Here is a 19,874-nt window from a genome sequence, read left to right as displayed (position 1 = left end):
ATGCATATGCCGATAAAAAATAAAGCCGAAACTGTCCTGGCACCGCGTGAAATTTTTTGATGGCAGCCCTGACCCAAAGGGACTTTTTTAATAATAGCAAGGAAAATGTTCGCGAAATACTGTCACGTACTAACCTGAGCCTCTAATATTGTGGGTGTGGTTCAAGAATGGACAGCCTTAGGCCGCTATCCCTCTGGCGTTTTAAGAGCGTTGACGTATCTCCAACGGTTGTGCAGCGTGTGCGTTGCGTCCGCTGACCGCGACGTTGATGACATGATATTATTTGATGCGCCCGGACAGAGTTGTACCGCGATTTTCTACAGTTGGCACTGTTTAATATCGAAAGTTTGACATTCATGTACTGCCAAAACAGTTCCTACGACGCCCATTAGAGGCGCTAATCAGACTTTCATACAAAATTTCTCGATAGCTAGCCGGTTGTCGATAGTCGATAGTAGTAGAAAATCGAACTACAGGACGGCGTGATTGTACCTGTTATCAACAAACGCGACGTTACCGTTGCGTTAGCGCGACGTTGACGCTACGTAAACGTTGGAGGAACACCAACGCTAGTACGCCTGTGGGATAGCGGCCTTAAGTTCCTATATTTTTAATAAAAAAGTTTTTAGAATTACGAACGAGTTTTGCTATAGGCTATGTTAGGAATAATAAGTGTGAAACTTTTTAGTGTGACCTTTTCTGAATAACTATTGGTCTTTTGTACGATATTCTGTGTTATTATTTTTGTTACAAGTTTTTTTGCAAGGATTAAGTTACAATAGTTTTTCGTCAAGAAAAGAATTCATTTTTGAACACGAGAAAATACTATACATTGTCGTGTATATGTTACTGTAAAAGCCCGAACGGTGGTAAATCCTAAGATTTTCCGGTATAACCTAAGATTTACCAACTGGCAATGGTAAAAGTCCGAATAATTATTTTATTTCGAACTTTTACCTATATTCACTTGATGATATCGAGATGTCGCCGGAGCCCCGCTTCGCGGGGCTCCTCCTTTTGGGTGGTTAAAAAAAAATAACCACGAAGGCTAAGGTGGGAGCTTCGCTTCGCTCGCTCCCACCTTAGCCTTCTAACCTAACCTACCCATGTCGCTATGCCCAAAACTCCTTCTTTATAACAATGTCACAGTATATAATTACACCGTGAAATAGTTATAAACATAGTTATGAAGAAGGATTTTTTTATATATCGTAACATAGTTTTTAAACTCTGGCTTGTTCGGACTTTTACCATTGAGAGTTGGTAAATCTTAGGTTTTACCGGAAAATCTTAGGATTTACCACAGTTCGGGCTTTTACAGTAACATATATAAGAAATAATATTTGGACACGAAAAAATACTGTACATTGCAGTTGAGGTATTTAAGCTTGGAATGTGTTTAAATATGAGGTGGGGTATGGACTCTACATTATAAAAATATTTATGTAGGGTTCAATTATTGATATTCTTTTAACTTCGTCATTACTTTTTGTGCAATATATTTTTATACTTACCGTTTTACTCGCTACTGAAACTAAGAATGCATTATGCACTGACTGATGCAATTGACTAGACAATTAGACATCAAATTTTATCTTTGTAAAGATGCGTAAGTGATATTACAGATATTATTAAACAGTTTGTTCAAAATAGCTATACAATCTCCAACTATCACAAAATTAGACCACTCGGCTATTCTCTTCAGCCACGTACACTTGCGTTATTGTCTACAGTCTATATAAAAGATATTACTGTGTGCCAAGTTGCCACGTTACGACTACTGTAATTGCCATCTGCTATTGATACAGGCATAACTGAGGTTGTTCACCTGAAATTTGGGGATCATGTTCCCATATTCTTTGTTTTAAATTAATACATAGTTTACTATTACGTGTTAAAATCTGAAGTTTTACGGTTTTACATATTATTATCACTTAATTATGAGTCTTAAAGTTATTTATAATGCATTTTTGTTAAAAAGTACTAGGTATTTATACTAACTTTGTCTTTTGTTTTTTTCTGGTCTCTGTCTACCCCTATGGGAAGAAGTCGTGATTTTATCTAACTTAGAGTATGACCACTAAAATCGCTTAGGTCTTTGACGTCTCCTTATAAGCCTTTTCTATGACCTAACTTTAACTACAACCATAAATAAAACCTCCTAAGTCCTTTTTGGTCCATTGACCCCCACACCCCAATTTTGACCCGATTAATAATAATAACGAACTAACTCGTAACCTCATCACATAAATTTCTATCAACCTTCAAGAACTTGTCACAATGTCACCTATGACCTCTTGACCTCATGACCTCATAGTGTATAGGTTCAGTTGTCTAACTCTCAGTATGAAGTTTGTTTGTTTTGACAGTTCGTAAGAATTATAACCTATTATAAGATTAACACATTAATGTGAAGTATCAACTTTGGTTTGGTTAGGTTTTGAGCAAGTTGCATCGTGGTTTTATGCTGGTCTATCGTATGGTTAGTGGTCAACTAAGTGTCAAAGATGTTAAAGCCGCCCGCTAGGCGATTGACATGACTTAACGAATGTTATCTTAATTGACAACGACCGGGACCAACTGTTTACGTGCCCTCCTAAGCACGGAGATGCTCAGTTCAAATACCTCTATGTGGTCATCCATGTATAGAATGATCGCGCCAACGGTTGCTTAACCGTTCGTTAACACAGATCGTTAACCGACCGATGAGCGCAACTGGGCATAAGTAAGAATATAAATAAGTAAAGTTAAAATATTAAGAGAAAAAGAATGTATTGTGACTTGGCGAAGCAAAATTCCACTCATGATATGTATTTCTTTCATCAAATGTATGGTGAAATTCTTCAGCTAAATAGCCAAACAAAGAACTACATTCTAAAGCGAACAAAACCACAATCCGCAGCCAATATTTACCAGACTTGTAAGACGTTATAGTATATAGGTTATAAGGACGGAATTGGCACTTAGGGGCTACGTGTTCGTTCCCTTAGCTGTAATAAAACGAACTGCCAGTGGAAAGAGAATGGCGATTGTGAAGATGTAGGAGAGAAGTTCAGTTTTGTAAAAGTTTATTGTTTATTTGATTGTGTACCTATGTACTGCACTTTTGTATTTATTCAGATATAAAAATCTGGAAAATTTTAAATTACTTACTGAACTAATCAGGTTAAGGACTCTCAATGGTAAGTAAAAAAAAAAAAATGAAGTTAGCTATTGAAGGATCGACCTACAGTTTCTCGTCATTTCAACTGGATCTACTTCTATTTCGCTTAAAAAATATTAATTGCAACTGTTCATTACTAAATATTGAATATGACAAAATTATGTTATCCATTCCATTTTGATTTGAAGAAATAAACCGGCAATAACCTAAACGCTGGTTTACATTTGGTTACGTCAAAAACTAAACATTTATTTTTGACATCGTACTTAGATAAAAAAATATCTTGATTTTACCACTGCATTTTAACCAAATTTTCCTATTAAACTAAATTAAAATAAACTCGGAAATTGTTCTATAAACTTAAACTAAACTATATGCTCGTCATTGGCACTTGAACTACTGCCAACCCATTTTCTAACGTCTATAACTACCTCAGCAGTTATCGCGAAACTTGTTTTGTTCTCAAATTATAACGAGCGTTATGTGTTTGACAATACATGCCGTTACCGACACGATAAACGACTGCCTTCACCACCATTGAGCGGTATTCCACCCTTGTGTGACATACATTGCGGAGTATCTTAAAAATTGTGTAGTACTTTTTGAAGATATTACGTAATGTATAGGTATTGTGTTGTTTTGTTTGTCGTTTCGGTTGTGTGTGCTTGGTTGTTTTTCTTATATTTTTAAGTAAGGTTTCGTCTTTTGGAAGATGTTGTGTGGTTTGATATTGCTATGTTGAATATTCCCTTGCAGGTTTGTGAGTGTTAAAAGCTCCGAGAATCAAGAAGGTTTCGGGTTTCAAGGTTAGTTTGTAAGGATCGTACCAAATGGTGTCCTTTGGTCTCTGCCCAACCCTATTTTTTACATTTTAAGCTCGGTTCCTGTTTCATTATGTCTTAAACACTCGTTCATTATATTCTCCTAGCAATTCAAACATAACATGAGCAGTAGAATTCCCCGCAGCAATTCTCTAGTCTGTGGTTATTCAAACTGTGCTAATAATTGTGTAATAACTATCAAACTTTAACCATTACACATTCCTTTGTATTTTATAAGGTCGCGTGTGGTATTAACCCTGAAACAGAGTAGTTTGGAAAGCATTTACATGTACATTTGTTACAAAGTCTTGGTCTTCTTTTTGTTTTTTTTAACTACTTCCACTATAAGTATTGCTATTGTGTCGAGGAGACTTTTACAAGCATACAAACAACATACAAACGGATATAAAGTACATCCAGACCTGAAACATCTACTTGTAGATCGCACAAATAATTGTTCCGTGTGAGAATCGAACCCACGATCTCCCGACGCCATTGTAGTGGCGTGGCAACCGCCTTAAACATTGCGCCACGGAGGCCGTCAAAGTTTTGATCCCCAATTATCCTCATCAGAACTTTTTTATTCGTAAAAACTGCACTTAATGAGTAGGAATAATAAAAATGTTGGTTATTCTTTTCAATATAAATACTAGGACGAGATAAGTCCGTTAGAAACATAAGTCTGTCAACTAAAGGACCCAGAGAACCTTACCAGTACGTCCTGAAGGGGACTATGGAAAATTAAGAGGGCTTATTAGGTTATAAATAAAAGTCGTATATCAAAAACACTGAACGCTATATTCGATACCTAGAAACAACATTCAAAGTGGCCTAACGTCGAGTTAACTTGTCTAATATTAAAAACATGTTTTACATTATTACAAAACTAAAGAATAACATATAAGGCATTTGGAAGAACTCTGACGTCATTCGCTTTTTAATATAATATACAGTTTTCATACATACTTATATACTAATTATTAATACATATTTTTTATATTTTTTACATAAACCCTTATTAGGCTAGTATGATGGACTTAAGGTCTAACTGCCAAAATGAAAAGCAAAGTCAAATCATTTATTCAATCAGGTCAAATATTGAAACTTAAGATAGTCGTACAGTAACTGAATCTACCACTAGCTCGGAAAGGGGACAGGGCGTTATAAGAAGAATTAGCAAAAAAAATCATGGCCTGAGTAGCCATGGAGCCATGGAAAGAGTCTGCTTCTGGAATAAAGGCACATCCTTTATCATGGAAGTAGACTTTTCCCGGTTAAAATTACAGTAGTCATCACATGTAAATTAACATGATTATGCATTTTAACTTTAACTCAATATGCTTGACGTTTCGGCGCAGCTCGCAATGTCACAAGCTGACGTCTGAGCTTTGTACCTTTTGTTAATCGTAAAATTATTAATCTCTCGTATAATATTAGAAAATCGTCATGCAACTTGAAAGTTTAAAAGACATTCTTTTGTTAAATTTTGCATTAGTCCTGTTCCACTTTTGCTATCTGTTTAGTCATTTAGTTGGACTTATGAGGGTAGTCAAGTCTTTTCTGGAACTTTTCCAGCGAATCGTTCAGGTTTAACAATGTTTCTTTCAAAATGTTTGTACTAAAAATGGTTTTACATGTCTTCCTTTTCTAAAATGGTTAAATACAATTGATTAAAATTAGCATGATTTATGAAAAGATAAATTATAAAACATTATTCTTATCAAGGGTCATATTTAAAAAAATATCATTCAAATATAGACACACATTGTGCGTTATCAAGTTTCTTTGAAAGTAAATTACTACTACAATAAAAGTTTTATATACCATAGTTTTAAAATGGATAGTATTTTTCGTTCAAAAAACGCCAGAGTTCACATTAACACGAAACTTACATGATATGTACATTTGTTCATAAATAAAAGAAAACATGGTAAATAATGTTTTAGTCCGTCGCTTCAATGAATTACATATTAAATAGTTAAATATAACGATAATTAAAGCTAACATTGAATTTAAAGCTTGATATCGACTTACAATACTTTAAACAATTCAAAATAATTATAAAATAAGGTATAACCATTGATTTTTTAAATAGAAAGAAAATTAAATTTTTACGTCTGATTTTACCAACAAATTTAAGTGTTATTGTACCGATCTTTGCTCTACTAAACGCAGAACACGTCAATAAATAAATAAAAAACAATACAAATTCTTGCGTTTTCAAAATTATGTTATACCTACATAAATGAAAATGAAGTCAATTAGATGAAGATATTCGTAATCTTTTATCCCATGTAATCGACCGCTTTTTTTAAAGGAGGCACTTAACATTATTTCCTTCGATTCTCGAGATATAAATACATAAACAGTAAATAAATATTTTGCACTAAACGCAACGCTTTTATAGATTATCCCGCCGCCAATAAATCTGGTAAAGGCAACATAAACAACATTTTCCATGTTAAAATACTTCACAATATTAAAATTCAATGAATTTCATGAGCTCCTGTTGGCTGCTATGAATATTTTCTGTTTTCCTTACTTTTATTTCACGTTAGGGATTATGAAAGTGTTCGTGACCAGCCTGGCTAGGTTAGACGTGACCTGAAACCTAATTGTTATACGGCCTGCCGACGGTTAGGCTTAATGTCTGAATAAACGTAGTATTAAAAACGTTAGTATTTTACTCAAATATGTGTTTGATGTTTCATGAGCTTATAAGAGATAAATTGTTGGTAAAATCAGATTTGTGTCAGTTTTAAACATATAAATTCTATAAATTTTAATGAAATACAAAACCTAAATGAATGTATTTTTCATAAATGAATGAAAGTAATTGTTTTTGTTTTCACATGCAGTGAATGTTTTTATATAAATGGATGATTCTCCACAGGCAAGCAACATTTAGTTTGTCATATTGTAAACGTACAAAATTCTAACACCTACAGCGAACATGGACGTGGAACTAACTAGCAAATGGACCTCCGTATTTTAGTATTGTCCACCATTGTGCATTTCATTTTTATAAATTACATTTACGTATGTATATCACAAAGAAAATTTATCAGCTTGTAGCCTCTCAAACAATTTTAAAGCTACAGCATTAAAATTAATAGCAACATTGGTCCTACACAAAACAACGGAGCATCTTAATATCCATTACATTCTATACATATGAAAATGCTATCTTATAGAAAAACACCAAGTTATACTTAGACCGTTATTTCAATGTATATGAAAACACTTATATCTTCCTAACTATTATGAATCTTTACAAGTTACATGTTTAATATTTTTGATGATATTATTATGCCAATATGAGCGTTTTCTCGCCTTTATAATCCAATCTAACGTTTCTAGTTTTCGCAAATTTTCTATTTTTAACTTTATCACAGGCTCACGCTCAAACCCTGAGGGCTAAAATTACATTGCACCTTTCAATTACCGTCACCTAAAAATCCGAAGAACTTTGTCCCATTAAAATTTACACTTCATTAGATTAATAGTTCTCTATTAGGCTTTTGATAACGAATCACACTTAGATTAGATATTATTACGAGCACTTCACGTCGTCTTTTCACTTTATATTATTATAAAAAGGTGACACTAAAAGGTGTGTCACGATAGTTACCTCCTGTTTAGAGTGTAACGTGTCAGTGAAAAATTTGCGTTGGGTGTTCCACAAGGCGTAGTCTTAGGCCCGGATTTGTTCCTTAACGGAACGGTAGGATTCAAGGAAGATAGGGCGGTGGTCGCCTAGCAGTCGTGCGGCCACCGGGAGGGGTGGCCGGCCACGGATCACATGACGCAGCAACTCTTCGCTCGGCCTTTCAGCTCAGCCTTCAGGTCACGCTTGCTTTTGCTGCGGCCCACTTGTTTCTGTTAAAGAATAAAAATAAATTTGTACATTCAAGATGAATTTTATTTTAACAATCATAAGCAAACTGTAATCATAGATAATATTATTTTATTTTTCAATTTAAAACACGCCTCCCTTATTATTTTTAACCCCTTAAACTAATTTTTGTTTACAGTTAAATTACAGTTTACTTATTCACACAAATATATGGTAATTACTCTTAGTTGCATCTACATAGTACAAGTTATATTATAATTGAAGGTGGCAAAGGAATATTAAAGTTGCATACCTGTTGTTTCATTTGTTGTTTGTTAAGTTTGCCGAGCGCGGCAAGTGCGGCTACTTCAAAGGCGTCTTTGACACCTTTAGTCGAAGCCCTAGCTGATGTCTCGACGTAGGTCATTGCCCCCAACTGTCTAGCTACTGATAGAGCCTGTGAACAACAATTCTCATTAGCATTCAAATAAATACATATTATCACGCCTGTAACACCCAAAGGTGTAAGAAAACACCCTGATTTCGCTTTAAAAAATTTTGTCTCATGTAATAGGGGGCGAGTCTATTACCATGAAACAGTTACCAAACTCGGGGCTGTTTTCAAAAACCAGTTTGCACTTAGCCAGCGTGGTGGATTCAAGACCTAACCCTTCCTTCGTTCGGGAGGAGATTTTCGCCTTGCAATGGGACAGACATGGGTTAGAAAAAGCACTTTACCAGACCTAGGAATTAAGCCCAAAACATAGTTAGCAGTCGTATACTACACCGTCCAGACCATAGACAGTGAAACCTTAGCTGATGTCTAAACACAGGTCATTGCCCTCAACTGCCTAGTTACTGATAAAGCCTGTTCTCATTAGCATTCAGATACATCGACTTAATTAATTCACAAGACACGTGGTTTTGTCAGCTGTTGCGTTATTAACTACGAATTACATACGAATATATTGGATGTAGTAATCAAATGGATGCATGTGTTAATAAGGGTTATAAGCTCGCGTGTACAATTAATTGGCTTTATAATATTACTGAAATCCCACTAGTTATATTGTAAATGTATTATTGCATTAGTATAAATGATACTTCTCGTAAATATCATATCGCTCCTTCAATGCAAAAGGGCCACAACTCAAAAAAAAATGAAAATCGTTTTATTGCAAAAATGACACCTGAACCGACTATATTTTATAGTAAAAAAAAAACCCCCATCATTTTTGCTTATATTATGGCTGCACTGACTTACTGCCCTTTTTGCATTAGCTCACTTTGACAGGTAATGTCAGTGCAAAACAGCCACTTTGTGAGTTGCGCCCGGAGATTCAACGCAAATGCTCGTCAGTTGCATGAAAAAGTGCCACAATCCAAAATATGTCTGTGTTGGGTGCAAAATTTCAAGTTAATGTGATTATATTTTACAATACAAAACTGCCATATTTTGGAAAACTTCCTTTTTGCATTCTAACTATAGTATTTGTTACCATATTTTGTAATACAAAAGTGCCATATTTCTGAAAACTACCGTTTTGCATTCAAACACTAGTATTTGTTATTATATTTTGTAATATAACAGTAGCATATTTTGAAATACGTCCCTTTTGCATTAAATTATTGTGGAATAAATAATCATTTTTAGCGTGCTAGAATGGGAAGATGGCCAGAAATATGACCGTTTGGTATGATAATAATTTTAGTTTTCGTTACAATTTTAAAAATAAAATAATACATTTTGATGCAGGCAAAGTAAAGAGGCACCCTTTCCTTTCAAATTCCTCTTTCAGGGGCAAGATCCGACCAGTCCTTTTCAAATGCGTCTAGGTCATCCCACCATCTCCATTTAAGTCTCCCGCGTCTGCTATGACCATCTTCTAGCATCCAGTTGGTATCCCAGTTGGTATTGGTATAAGCGGCTCCACCTTTCCGAATGCATATGTATAATGTGGCCGGCTCAGTTCCATTTCAGCCAGGCGGTCTTCTCCCTTACATCGGCTATGCGAGTTTGGGAGCGCAGTATAGAATTTCGGACGTGATCTGTTCTTTTGACGCATAATATACTATGCTCCATCGCTCTCTGGCTCTTTCTGGTTTTCCGTAAGGGACCATGTTTGGGCAGTGTAGGTAAGGACGAGTAGTAGGTATAAACATGTCGACGAGCTTTCACTTCAGTGACAGTGGAAGGTTACCCTTCATTAGCTCTTTCCTGGACCAGGATCTCTTTCAGGCACTTGTGACACGTTTGTCCAACTCTTTGTCCTGTCGGTTGTTAAAAGAGGTTATCTGCCCCTAGCAAGCATACTCGTCGACATAGTCTATGACGTGCCCGTCTACCTCGACCCTACGTTTTGTGTTGTTGGTCATAACCTGGGTTTTTGTACGGTTCTTACTCAGTCTAATCTGAAGGTTTGCCGTGCTCAGATCTTTGAGCATTGATTCGAGTTCCGATGCCGAAAAAGAGAAGAGGACTATGTCATCTACAAAACAATGGTTTGTTAACTGTTTACCACTTACAACTATGCTTTTGATTGCCGTAACACCGCCAGGCTCCTGAAAATTTCTCTGAGGGTGCTGGTAAATAATTTGGGAGATAGCGGGTCTCCCTGTTTCACGCTTCTTCTTTGGATTTGGTATGATATTGTTGTCTATTGCTTTGATTAGTTTGATGTAGGAAGGTTCGATTCTACATAGTATCTTTAAGTAGGACTTGGATGGAGTGATGATTCTATGGCGGAATGAGTAATGCTGTCAAAAGCTTTGGAATAATCCACGAATGCTAAATATTAAGGCTTATAAAACTCAAAAACCTTTTCTATTATCTTATTTCTTTAATACTCCTGCTGCACTCAGTCTACTCGTCACGTTACCCATTGATTGATGATGATGATTGATGTTTAATTTGACTAAATAATGAAAGTTACGCACAAAGTTGATCTCAATAATTTTACTTACTTAATAAAAAGTTAAGATTTTTTAATTTAGATTGTTTAATACAATGTTTTCCTGGTCTATTCAGTTATGGTTTTACTTAGTAATTATTATTAAACTTTTTGATACGGTTTTTTTACCAAAAAAGTACAATTAACCATTTTTATTTGTAAAACTGTGTTTAATTTCTGACATATTTCTCATAATATTGGTTCAAATTTTGAATGCAAAAGGGACTTATATGCTTTTTTCTCTTAATAGGTAACAGCTATTACAAAGTTTATTTTGTAGAAAGATAGAGCTAAAAAATACGCATCTAATGATATATTAACATCTTATATTTAATAAATAAATATATGAAATGTTATAAAAAAACAGTTTCAAAAATTTGTTTTGGCTCTCCTGTAAAATTTATAGATTTCGATTTGTGGCCCTTTTGTATTCAAGGAGCGATATCTGGCGAGTATATATATTGTGACTGATTTAGATGTGCAACTGAAGTACGATACCGATATACAATATCGATTTTTTTTATCATTTTTTAAAGACTATATTATTAAACTTTCAATGACTATAAGCAATGGGATTATAAAATATTATCGATAGTTAAATGTCTATTTACACACGTTTACAGCTTCTATATACTTGCAAGTATTATATTTTAGTTATATACAAAGGGGTGCCACTAGTATAATACATATATACGATTAAATAGATGTCACAACTTCACAATTACAATATCAATTCAACGCCAAGACGAACGCTTCAAGAATTTCAATGTCACCGATTCGGAGTCCATTGGATCCATTCATGAGGTACCCAATTAGACTGCTCCCATTCACTAAATGGCTACTAGTTGAATAAGATCTCAAATTAATTGGTACGTGCAGTTAAATTGGCGACCGAGTTTTGCAATTGCCTGTTTTACAATACGTAACGTTTCAGGATGTTTCAATTTAGATTACAATTTTGATGAATGAAGTTAAATCGCCTTTGGTCAAAGGAATGGAGGTTGCGTAGGTCCGTGAAATTAGGGACCTGAGAATTATATTACGGAGAAATCAGTGGGAATGTTTGAAGTTACATATGTATTAAATTAAGCTCGTGAAATGGAAATTGAAAATTAAGGAAGTGTAGCGTACACATGGAATGAGAATTACAATGAAGTAATTTAGTTAGATCGGTGGATTGTCGTGCCTATGTGATTCAGTGTACGCGTTTAATTTGGGTTGCCAAGTGTCGCTGTTGGTTCGTAGTTTACTATCGCACATAGCTTTCAACACTCATTTGAAAAGCGTAGCGGACTTTATTTCTTTTGGAACAAATGCTATTAACTACAGTGAAAACGTATTGATGACGAGGAAATTTTAGAAATACTCATTGTGCTAGTGCTCTACAGTTTTTTTATAAAATTTCTTATAAGAGTTGAAAATTTTAAAGAAAAATATAGTGAGAGACTTCCTCTTCTTCTTTGTCTTGGCGTAATCCAACGTTAAGTAGGGTTGACAAAACTACGTTTTCGTCCAAAAAATTTGCTGTTGAGAGATTTGGCCGATGTTTGTATATCCAGTGTATTAAGTGACAACATTTTTGTTTAACCATGTAGTAACTCCCCTCCTATAGTTCGCTCTAATAAAATTGCCTTTAGAAGCTGAGTATTATCTATTTATATAACTAGTTGTTACCTCTTCACTGGTGACTGGATGTGTTCTAAGCTTAGACAGCATGGTGAGCGTCTCCTTGTCATGTCGAAGGTCCGCCTTGCAGCCGCAGAGCAGCACCGGCGCTGAACCGCCGTGCGTTCGGACTTCTCTGTACCACTGGAAGTTAATAAATACGGATTAGGTTGTGCTCTACTTGTTGTTGTTCTTTAACTATCAGTTAAATCAGCTACAATTTATGAAAATGTCAAAAACACATTTAAATGTAGAAATACGACATAGTAATAACACTATTTCGCATTAGCGCTGAGATCGAATGCTTCAGTGTATAATCATTTGAATTTCAACGTTGTTACCGAAAATAAATGTATAGCATGAGCATTTTGGAAGAACCTTTTACGATTGCAAATTTTATATTTTGTTGGTTTATTGTGTGGTATGTAGATAATTGATTGTTCTTACTTTTTTTAGGTTGTTAATATTACCATTTTTATCCTAAGAAATTGGTATGACATGAGAGATGTAACGTGAGAAAGCATTTAAAAATATCAGCAGAGACAAAACAAAACACAAACTATCTCAAAATAAAAATTGATTATGTCTGTGTTGTGACTTGTTATGAGATACTGAGTGTTTGTAAACCATTTCTTTTCTTATGACCCTTGTATTTGCAAACAAACTTGTATGTGTACGAGAGTAATGCTATCAGATGTACAAGAGGTTCGAAATGAAAAGTCAAATAAGTAAGTACATCGACTATGAACAACGGAAATTCTTCAAACATTTTAATTTAAAGCGTTTTTCGGAGGATGTACATTTTCAAGTAGACTTCAGATGTCAATCAGAACTATGCAAAAATCGTTACCATCTCTAAAGCACGATTCTCTAAATAATATATTATCAATTTGGAGAGTTTGACTTTTGAAATGTTCTGCAAAAATAGTTCAAACGGCGTCCGCTAGAGATGCTGATCAGATTTTCATGCAACATTTTTCGAGAGCTAGCCTGTGTTTGATAGTCGATAGAAGTCGAAATCGTTCCTGCACTGACTGGTCAATTTTCTTGTCATCTCATGTATAAAGAAACACTGTATACAACCATGTGTCTGTCCTATTGCGGGGTTTCAGAGTATTGTTATCAAGTTACCTTAGCAGCAGCGTTGTGTAAGGTCTCTGGTTCAGCGATGTTGAAGCACAGCATGAACACTCTCGCGTCCTGGTACGCGAGTGGTCGTACTGTATCGTATGCTGTTGTACCTGGGGACAAAGTAAATACAGCACATAAATTACTGGTAATATTGAGAAATAAATATGGAATATGTTGTGCAAATAAATTCAAACACGCAATTTCCGATCACTACAAAGAAATGCTAAGTGAAAACTTTTTTGTATTATTATTTTATACCCCGATACGGGCTGCGCCTAGTGGGTCATAGTTTTAAGTAATATATTGTAATACGTGTATGTGGTAATTAATGCTTTTTTATGTGAAATTTGGTTCATGAAACTATATTTTTCACGATACTACCTGTAATACAACTCTACAATCTATTACCACTGAAATAAATATTTTCGTGTTATGTGTGTAAGTGTAAATTAGCTGTAGCCAATCTGGGCGAAATCTTAGGCAAGTTGCTAGTCTTTTAATAAAATGACTCGATTATCCTACACCCGTAAGATAGACGTTAATAGAAAAATGCTTACTCAATTTTCTACAAAAGAAAATCTAGCTGAAACAAGTTATCTAGATAATATCGAAGTGGGATACACAGTCGTTGAAACAATTGCGTCTGATAACTAGCAGATAAGAACTCAGGTAGAACAGACGCCGGTCGATAACCCACTTTGACTGAACGCCACTGTAGCTTAAAAGATAAAGATTTCTACTGTTTTTGTTAGAATTTGATTAAAACTTGAGAAATGTTGATAGAGTTTTAATGAAATAGAGTTTAAAAGCTGCAAAGGTTTATGAAATATATCCACATTTCGCTATTAGATAACAATGTGAGTCCCACGTAATATAGAGGACGATCATACACTCCTGTTTACATCTTCGGGTTTCATTATATACATATATAGTATACCTATGTATGTAGTTAAAAAGTGAGAGATTGATAGAAATGATTACTGTAATTAAAATTTAATTGTAATCAGTCCGCCACTTGAAGTTTGTTAAATAAGTAAGTTTGATAAAATGTATAAATAGTTATTTAACAAAAATGTTCAAAACTATTGTTTGTTCGTCATGTTACAACTCGAAAACAGAATCGATTTGTATAATTTTTCTTTAAAATAATGAAATTCCAAAAAAAATAGACAACGCATTAACTAGTTATTACTAACAAAATATTTTAAAAAAATCTGTGAACGTATTAGAGAAAAAAGTTCTTTAAATCTATAGTTCAAAAAGATCTTGATGCCGAAACCCGGGATTGAACCGGGGACCTTTAGATCTTCAGTCTAACGCTCTCCCAACTGAGCTATTTCGGCGATGAAAGCGAGGTCGAAATACACGATTGCTTTGCCATACTTTTTTTATCTTTAGTATCGGGCAAGGTCAACCAGTATTGTAACAGTTTTTATCAATATCTCGGTAACCTTGAATTTAAAACGGATTTTATTATATTCTGCATATAAATGGATTCCATAAATGACAATAATAATATATTTGCCAACTTATTTTATTCCATATTCTTTTGGATCTAATGTTCAATTTGTAAACTATTCTATTTTGGCTTCCGACTATATGGTACACGTCATATTTTTTATCTTTTTACTTATGCCTTATGCAACTTTGCGAGGGAAAGGGCTAAGTGTTCGGTAGAAAGTTAATGGTTGCAATTATTTGTACAGACGAATTACGTCAGTTTCAAAAGTGAGAGTGCGGGTTCGATTACCGGGGTGTGACCTTTAAACCGGTAGCTGTAGTGGTTGTTGTAAACTTGTTATGCAGGTTTGAATTTTAAGATAATATTTGTCATATGAATTTGAAACGAATCTCTTATACTACCATTTTGACCACAAAAGCAATAAGGACCCCCATAATATTATTTAAAAATGTATGGAACAGATATTTTATCATCCTTACATTCAAGCAGTAGTAACTTTGATCGTCGGGAATCGAACCTAGACCCCATGATCAACTGTTGTACCAACACACTAACGCACGAACCACATACTTAGTACAAATAAAAAGAAAACAAATAATCATATTTATTTCCTTTGCCTAATACACAATAACCAATTAAACTCCACACTATAAATAAACTCTTACTAATTGCTGAATATTGGCTAAACGATTCAGTTGCTCTGAAATTTGAAATTTCATGGCAATATTGATACGTACCCTTAATAGAGGCTTTCCCGGAATTCCTTTCAAAATCAATATTCTAGTTTGGGACTAGGGATGTTTAGATGAAATTTCGGATATGGATACGGATATAGTAATTAAATTATAATGGTTTCGGATATAGATACGGGTGTAAACTTATTTCGGAGTATCCGTTACTTTCAGATAATTTTAGTCAAATAAAAAAAAATAAAAGGAAACATCTTTCGCCTCCTTATTACATTGTATTATCATAGTAAATAGCAAAACCTGGGTGTATTTCATAAATACTTAGTTATCATTCCAGTGTTACAGGCATGTAAAAAGTAGTAAAATTAATTGTTAGGCCCTGCTTCAGCGATTCTAAATATCTATTAGTTAACTAATCTATACTATCTATACTAATATTATAAAGCTGAAGAGTTTGTTTGTTTGTTTGTTTGAACGCGCTAATCTCAGGAACTATTGGTCCGATTTGCAAAATTCTTTCAGCGTTAGATAGTCCATTTCTTGAGGAAGGTTATAGGCTATATATCATCACGTTACTACCAAAAGGAACAGAGTACCAGTGAAAAATGTTACAAAAACGGGGAAAATTTTGACCCATTCTCTCTTATGTGACGCAAGCGAAGTTGGGCTGGTCAGCTAGTTAAATATAAACTGTGAAACTTGCCTTCATAGAAAAGAATTTAAAATTTTCTATCTTGCCCTATTCGTATATATCCGAAAAGTATACATCGGTTACGGCTTAGGGATTCAATAACATCTCTATTGAAACATAGACAAGTTCCAGGAAACGAGATCCGTCGAATTTCTATAACAACCTTTGTCGTTGTATGTTTGTGTTATAATATGTAGATTAGAGTTTGTTCTATAAATAAGTCAGTCTGGAAGGCTTCCTGTGGAAAGGATGTATTAGTTTTGCTTCCATTTCTTTCTCAATGAAGTTTTAGTAGGTAGGAATCAAGGGTAAGTGCTCAATGCTTTAGGAAATAAGCTTTTTGTTACACTTAAAACAGAATACTGTATAGTTAATTTGAATTTGATGTTTGATATGTAGATAGCTTAAGAAAGAACCTGGGATGAAAACGAAAGCCAATAAATTTTCAGATATCCCCGCAAAGGAGGTCGCCGGCATAGTAAATGTTATTAAATCGGGGAAAAAGTCTTTTCGTATTATAGTATGTATGAACTTGTAATAAAATCTCTTTGTCTTCAAGAATCACAAATGAGTACACGGTTCATCAAGTTTCTTTCAGTGAGCTCGTGAGGTACCCAAATATCGAGCTTTTTTGTGTAGAGAAAAGATTTTATTACAAGTTCATACATACTATAATGCGAAAAGACTTTTTTTCCGACCTAATATATTGCACTAGTCTTCTCGGCATGATATTTAAATGCTACGTAATCTACAAGTCAGTAATTCCAATTCCTCGTAGTTATCCCATAGCCTGTAGGCGTGGGAACTGCGTTACAAAACTAAGGTGTTCATTGACTAACAATATCGTATTACTAACGCTGACCGCATTTAATTTGAATGTGATAATGCACAGATTTATTACTCTATTATGTTACAGGTATGTGGTAATTGGAATAAGGCTTTAGCTACTTTGTATTACTAAGATACTTACTTACTTATTAAGAATACGTTTTGATACAGTAATTGAAATTTAACCTATTAATGTCCCACTGCTGGGCAAGGGTCTCCTCCCGTAATGAGAGAGGGGTTAGCCCTTGAGCCCACCACGTTCGCCAATTTCGAGCTGGAGACTTTGTATGCCTTTAAGAACTGTTCAAAAGAACTCTCAGGAATGTAAGGTTGCATCACGATGTTTTCTTTCACCGTTAGAACCAGTGATAATTAAGAAGTCATTGGTGTGTTGCCTCGGTTTCGAACCTGCAACCACTTTTATATAGTATATTACATAGAGCGGCGGCTAGCTGTTCAACAATATTTTGATGATATCTTTATAGCGCGTAGCGTTCTTTGACTTTTGTCTAACCTCATAGGAAAAAGGCGTGCTTGATGATTCATGTCACACTAGTTAAAAAAAGTTAAATTATATTGATACTCCAACTACTGCAAACTACTGAAAACTGCAGTTTCATCAATGCGTGAGACTCCCAAAATCCCGCACTAAAGCAATAAATGTATCTCAACACGGTCGTGCGATGTTCTCATTCGGTTTGCGTACACATCGGGCTATTGGCAAGCGCAGCCAGTGACCCGTTCACACTGCACTACACTTGAGGACAATTAACTGCGGCGATCATATAAATTACTTTATACTCTGGAGAGTTTGATTCACACGATAATTTGAACGTTTTCCGTTTGTATTTTGTTTTGAAGTACATTTTGTTTGGGTTTGAAGGACTATGTTTAAAAGAGTTACGAAATGAACAAAACATTATTGAGGTAAGTGACATTTGATGCGGAAAAAAAGGTTTTTTAGAACAGTGGTAATTTAGCTCAAAAAACTGTGTCAATGAATGTTTTACTCACAGACTAATTATAAATTAGTGGTTTTTAAAGAATTGGTAAATGTTACTGAGGTTCGGTAAGTTATGATTCAGTCGCCATTGCCATCAACTCATATTAAATAGTAAGTTAAACTAAATATCAACGAGCAATAGAAAAGCTTAACTTAATTATACTTATATTGTGACCTAACCTTCATCCTACACGACGAACTAATATTATAAACTTTATATCATTTCTATTTGACGTACACGTACAAATTACATCTTAAATCTGTCAGCATGTAGGTAATGTTCTCGGCCCGCAGTGCACTACGTGATGGCCATTGGATGAGCAGCGCTTGTTTCGCTCTAGTGCAAGCAACGCCACGTTACCGAACGAGCACGATCTCTGTGAGCTATCATCTGCTGCTAGTTTACATGTCACGGAGCGAATAGGTAGGCAAATTTACACAGCCTCTAGGAGATTGGTGGAAATAAATAGCTTTATATTAGAAGTAGGAGTTCATATTTAACAAAATGTTTTTTTTGTTTAATAGATAACTCTCGCCCTAAGAATTGCTATTATATGGCAAGGACTTTTACAAAAATACAAACAACGAACTCAGGGTACAACCAGACCCGTAGCGCGATTCTATAGAGTCGGTATTGCGAGTATCGAAAGTTTGACATTTAGAATGTACTGCCAAAATAATTTTTAAGATGCCCGTCAGAGGCGCTGATCAGATTTTTGTACAAAATTTCTCGATGACAGGTCGGTTGTCGATAGTCGATAGTAGTAGAGAATAGAGCTACCGTAACAATTTTTTGAGGATCGCACAAATAATATCCCGTGCGGGAATCGAACCCACGACTTCCCGTCGCAATGGTAGCGGCGTGGCGACCTTAACCACTGGGCCACGGAGGTAGTCAATATTAGTAGAGAATGGAGCTTCAGACTAATACACGCAGATGTCTCAATACAGGTGCATTACATTCCTACATAACTACTAACAGTTGTACATTACATATGTACATACATACATAATACATACACTATCTACATAACTGTCAAATAGATACCACCTCTATTACTGAAGTCACGCGTGCAATATTATTGAGATAAATTGTGATAATTTATGACTGTATCGTGGTGCAGGGGTAGTAAATACGGCTGTTACGAAGATATCTTCGGTTCCAGTAACGGTAGAAGCTAAAGTTCTTTCATAAGTTGGTCTAGCAAGAAAACAACAACTGTTTTTGAGACTTTTCAGGTCTTTTCTGGTAGGTAATGAAAGTGATGGAATAAATTAAACAAACTCCCGTCTTAACTAGCAGAAATTAATAAGAAATAAGTCAAAAGCCACCGTGATGCCGAAGCTAAAGTGGTCTCTATTAGCATTGCGCCAGGAGGTGATGGGTTCGATTCCCACACAGGACAATAAATTGTGCCATCCACAAATAGTTGTTTCAGGTCTGGTTGTAGTTTGTATGTTTGTAAAAGTCCCCGCGACACAAGAGTAATTATTAATACAGGAGTTGTCTTTATAAAAGGAAAAGAAAAGTCACAACCAACATAAAATTTGGTAACCGATTACTCCTACGGTCAATTCGTCATCAAAAGTTCGACGCTAGAACAGCCCCATGTGAAAGCTAATTACCGGATTAGC

The 19,874-nt window shown here is 35.0% G+C and overlaps 1 protein-coding gene and 1 non-coding gene across 2 annotated transcripts in view; both read right to left on the bottom strand.

Moving 5' to 3' along the window:
- Positions 1–4,763: 4,763 nt before the first annotated feature.
- The window catches only part of LOC142979396 (rho-related GTP-binding protein RhoN-like), a 159,545-nt gene continuing 144,434 nt past the window's right edge, over positions 4,764–19,874 (bottom strand). The window contains exons 4-7 of the mRNA XM_076124277.1: positions 13,567–13,676; positions 12,445–12,579; positions 8,133–8,276; positions 4,764–7,863 (exon numbers count right to left, since the gene is read on the bottom strand). Coding sequence (XP_075980392.1) covers positions 7,783–7,863; positions 8,133–8,276; positions 12,445–12,579; positions 13,567–13,676 — 470 coding nt within the window. The 3' untranslated portion in view covers positions 4,764–7,782. The remainder of the gene's footprint in view (positions 7,864–8,132; positions 8,277–12,444; positions 12,580–13,566; positions 13,677–19,874) is intronic.
- Positions 14,837–14,909, bottom strand: TRNAF-GAA (transfer RNA phenylalanine (anticodon GAA)). The gene has a single exon. It is a non-coding gene; the product is annotated as a tRNA-Phe (tRNA).

Source organism: Anticarsia gemmatalis, chromosome 16, assembly GCF_050436995.1.
Source record: "Anticarsia gemmatalis isolate Benzon Research Colony breed Stoneville strain chromosome 16, ilAntGemm2 primary, whole genome shotgun sequence".
NCBI lineage: Eukaryota > Metazoa > Arthropoda > Insecta > Lepidoptera > Erebidae > Anticarsia > Anticarsia gemmatalis.
This window is presented reverse-complemented; position numbering and strand designations above follow the sequence as displayed.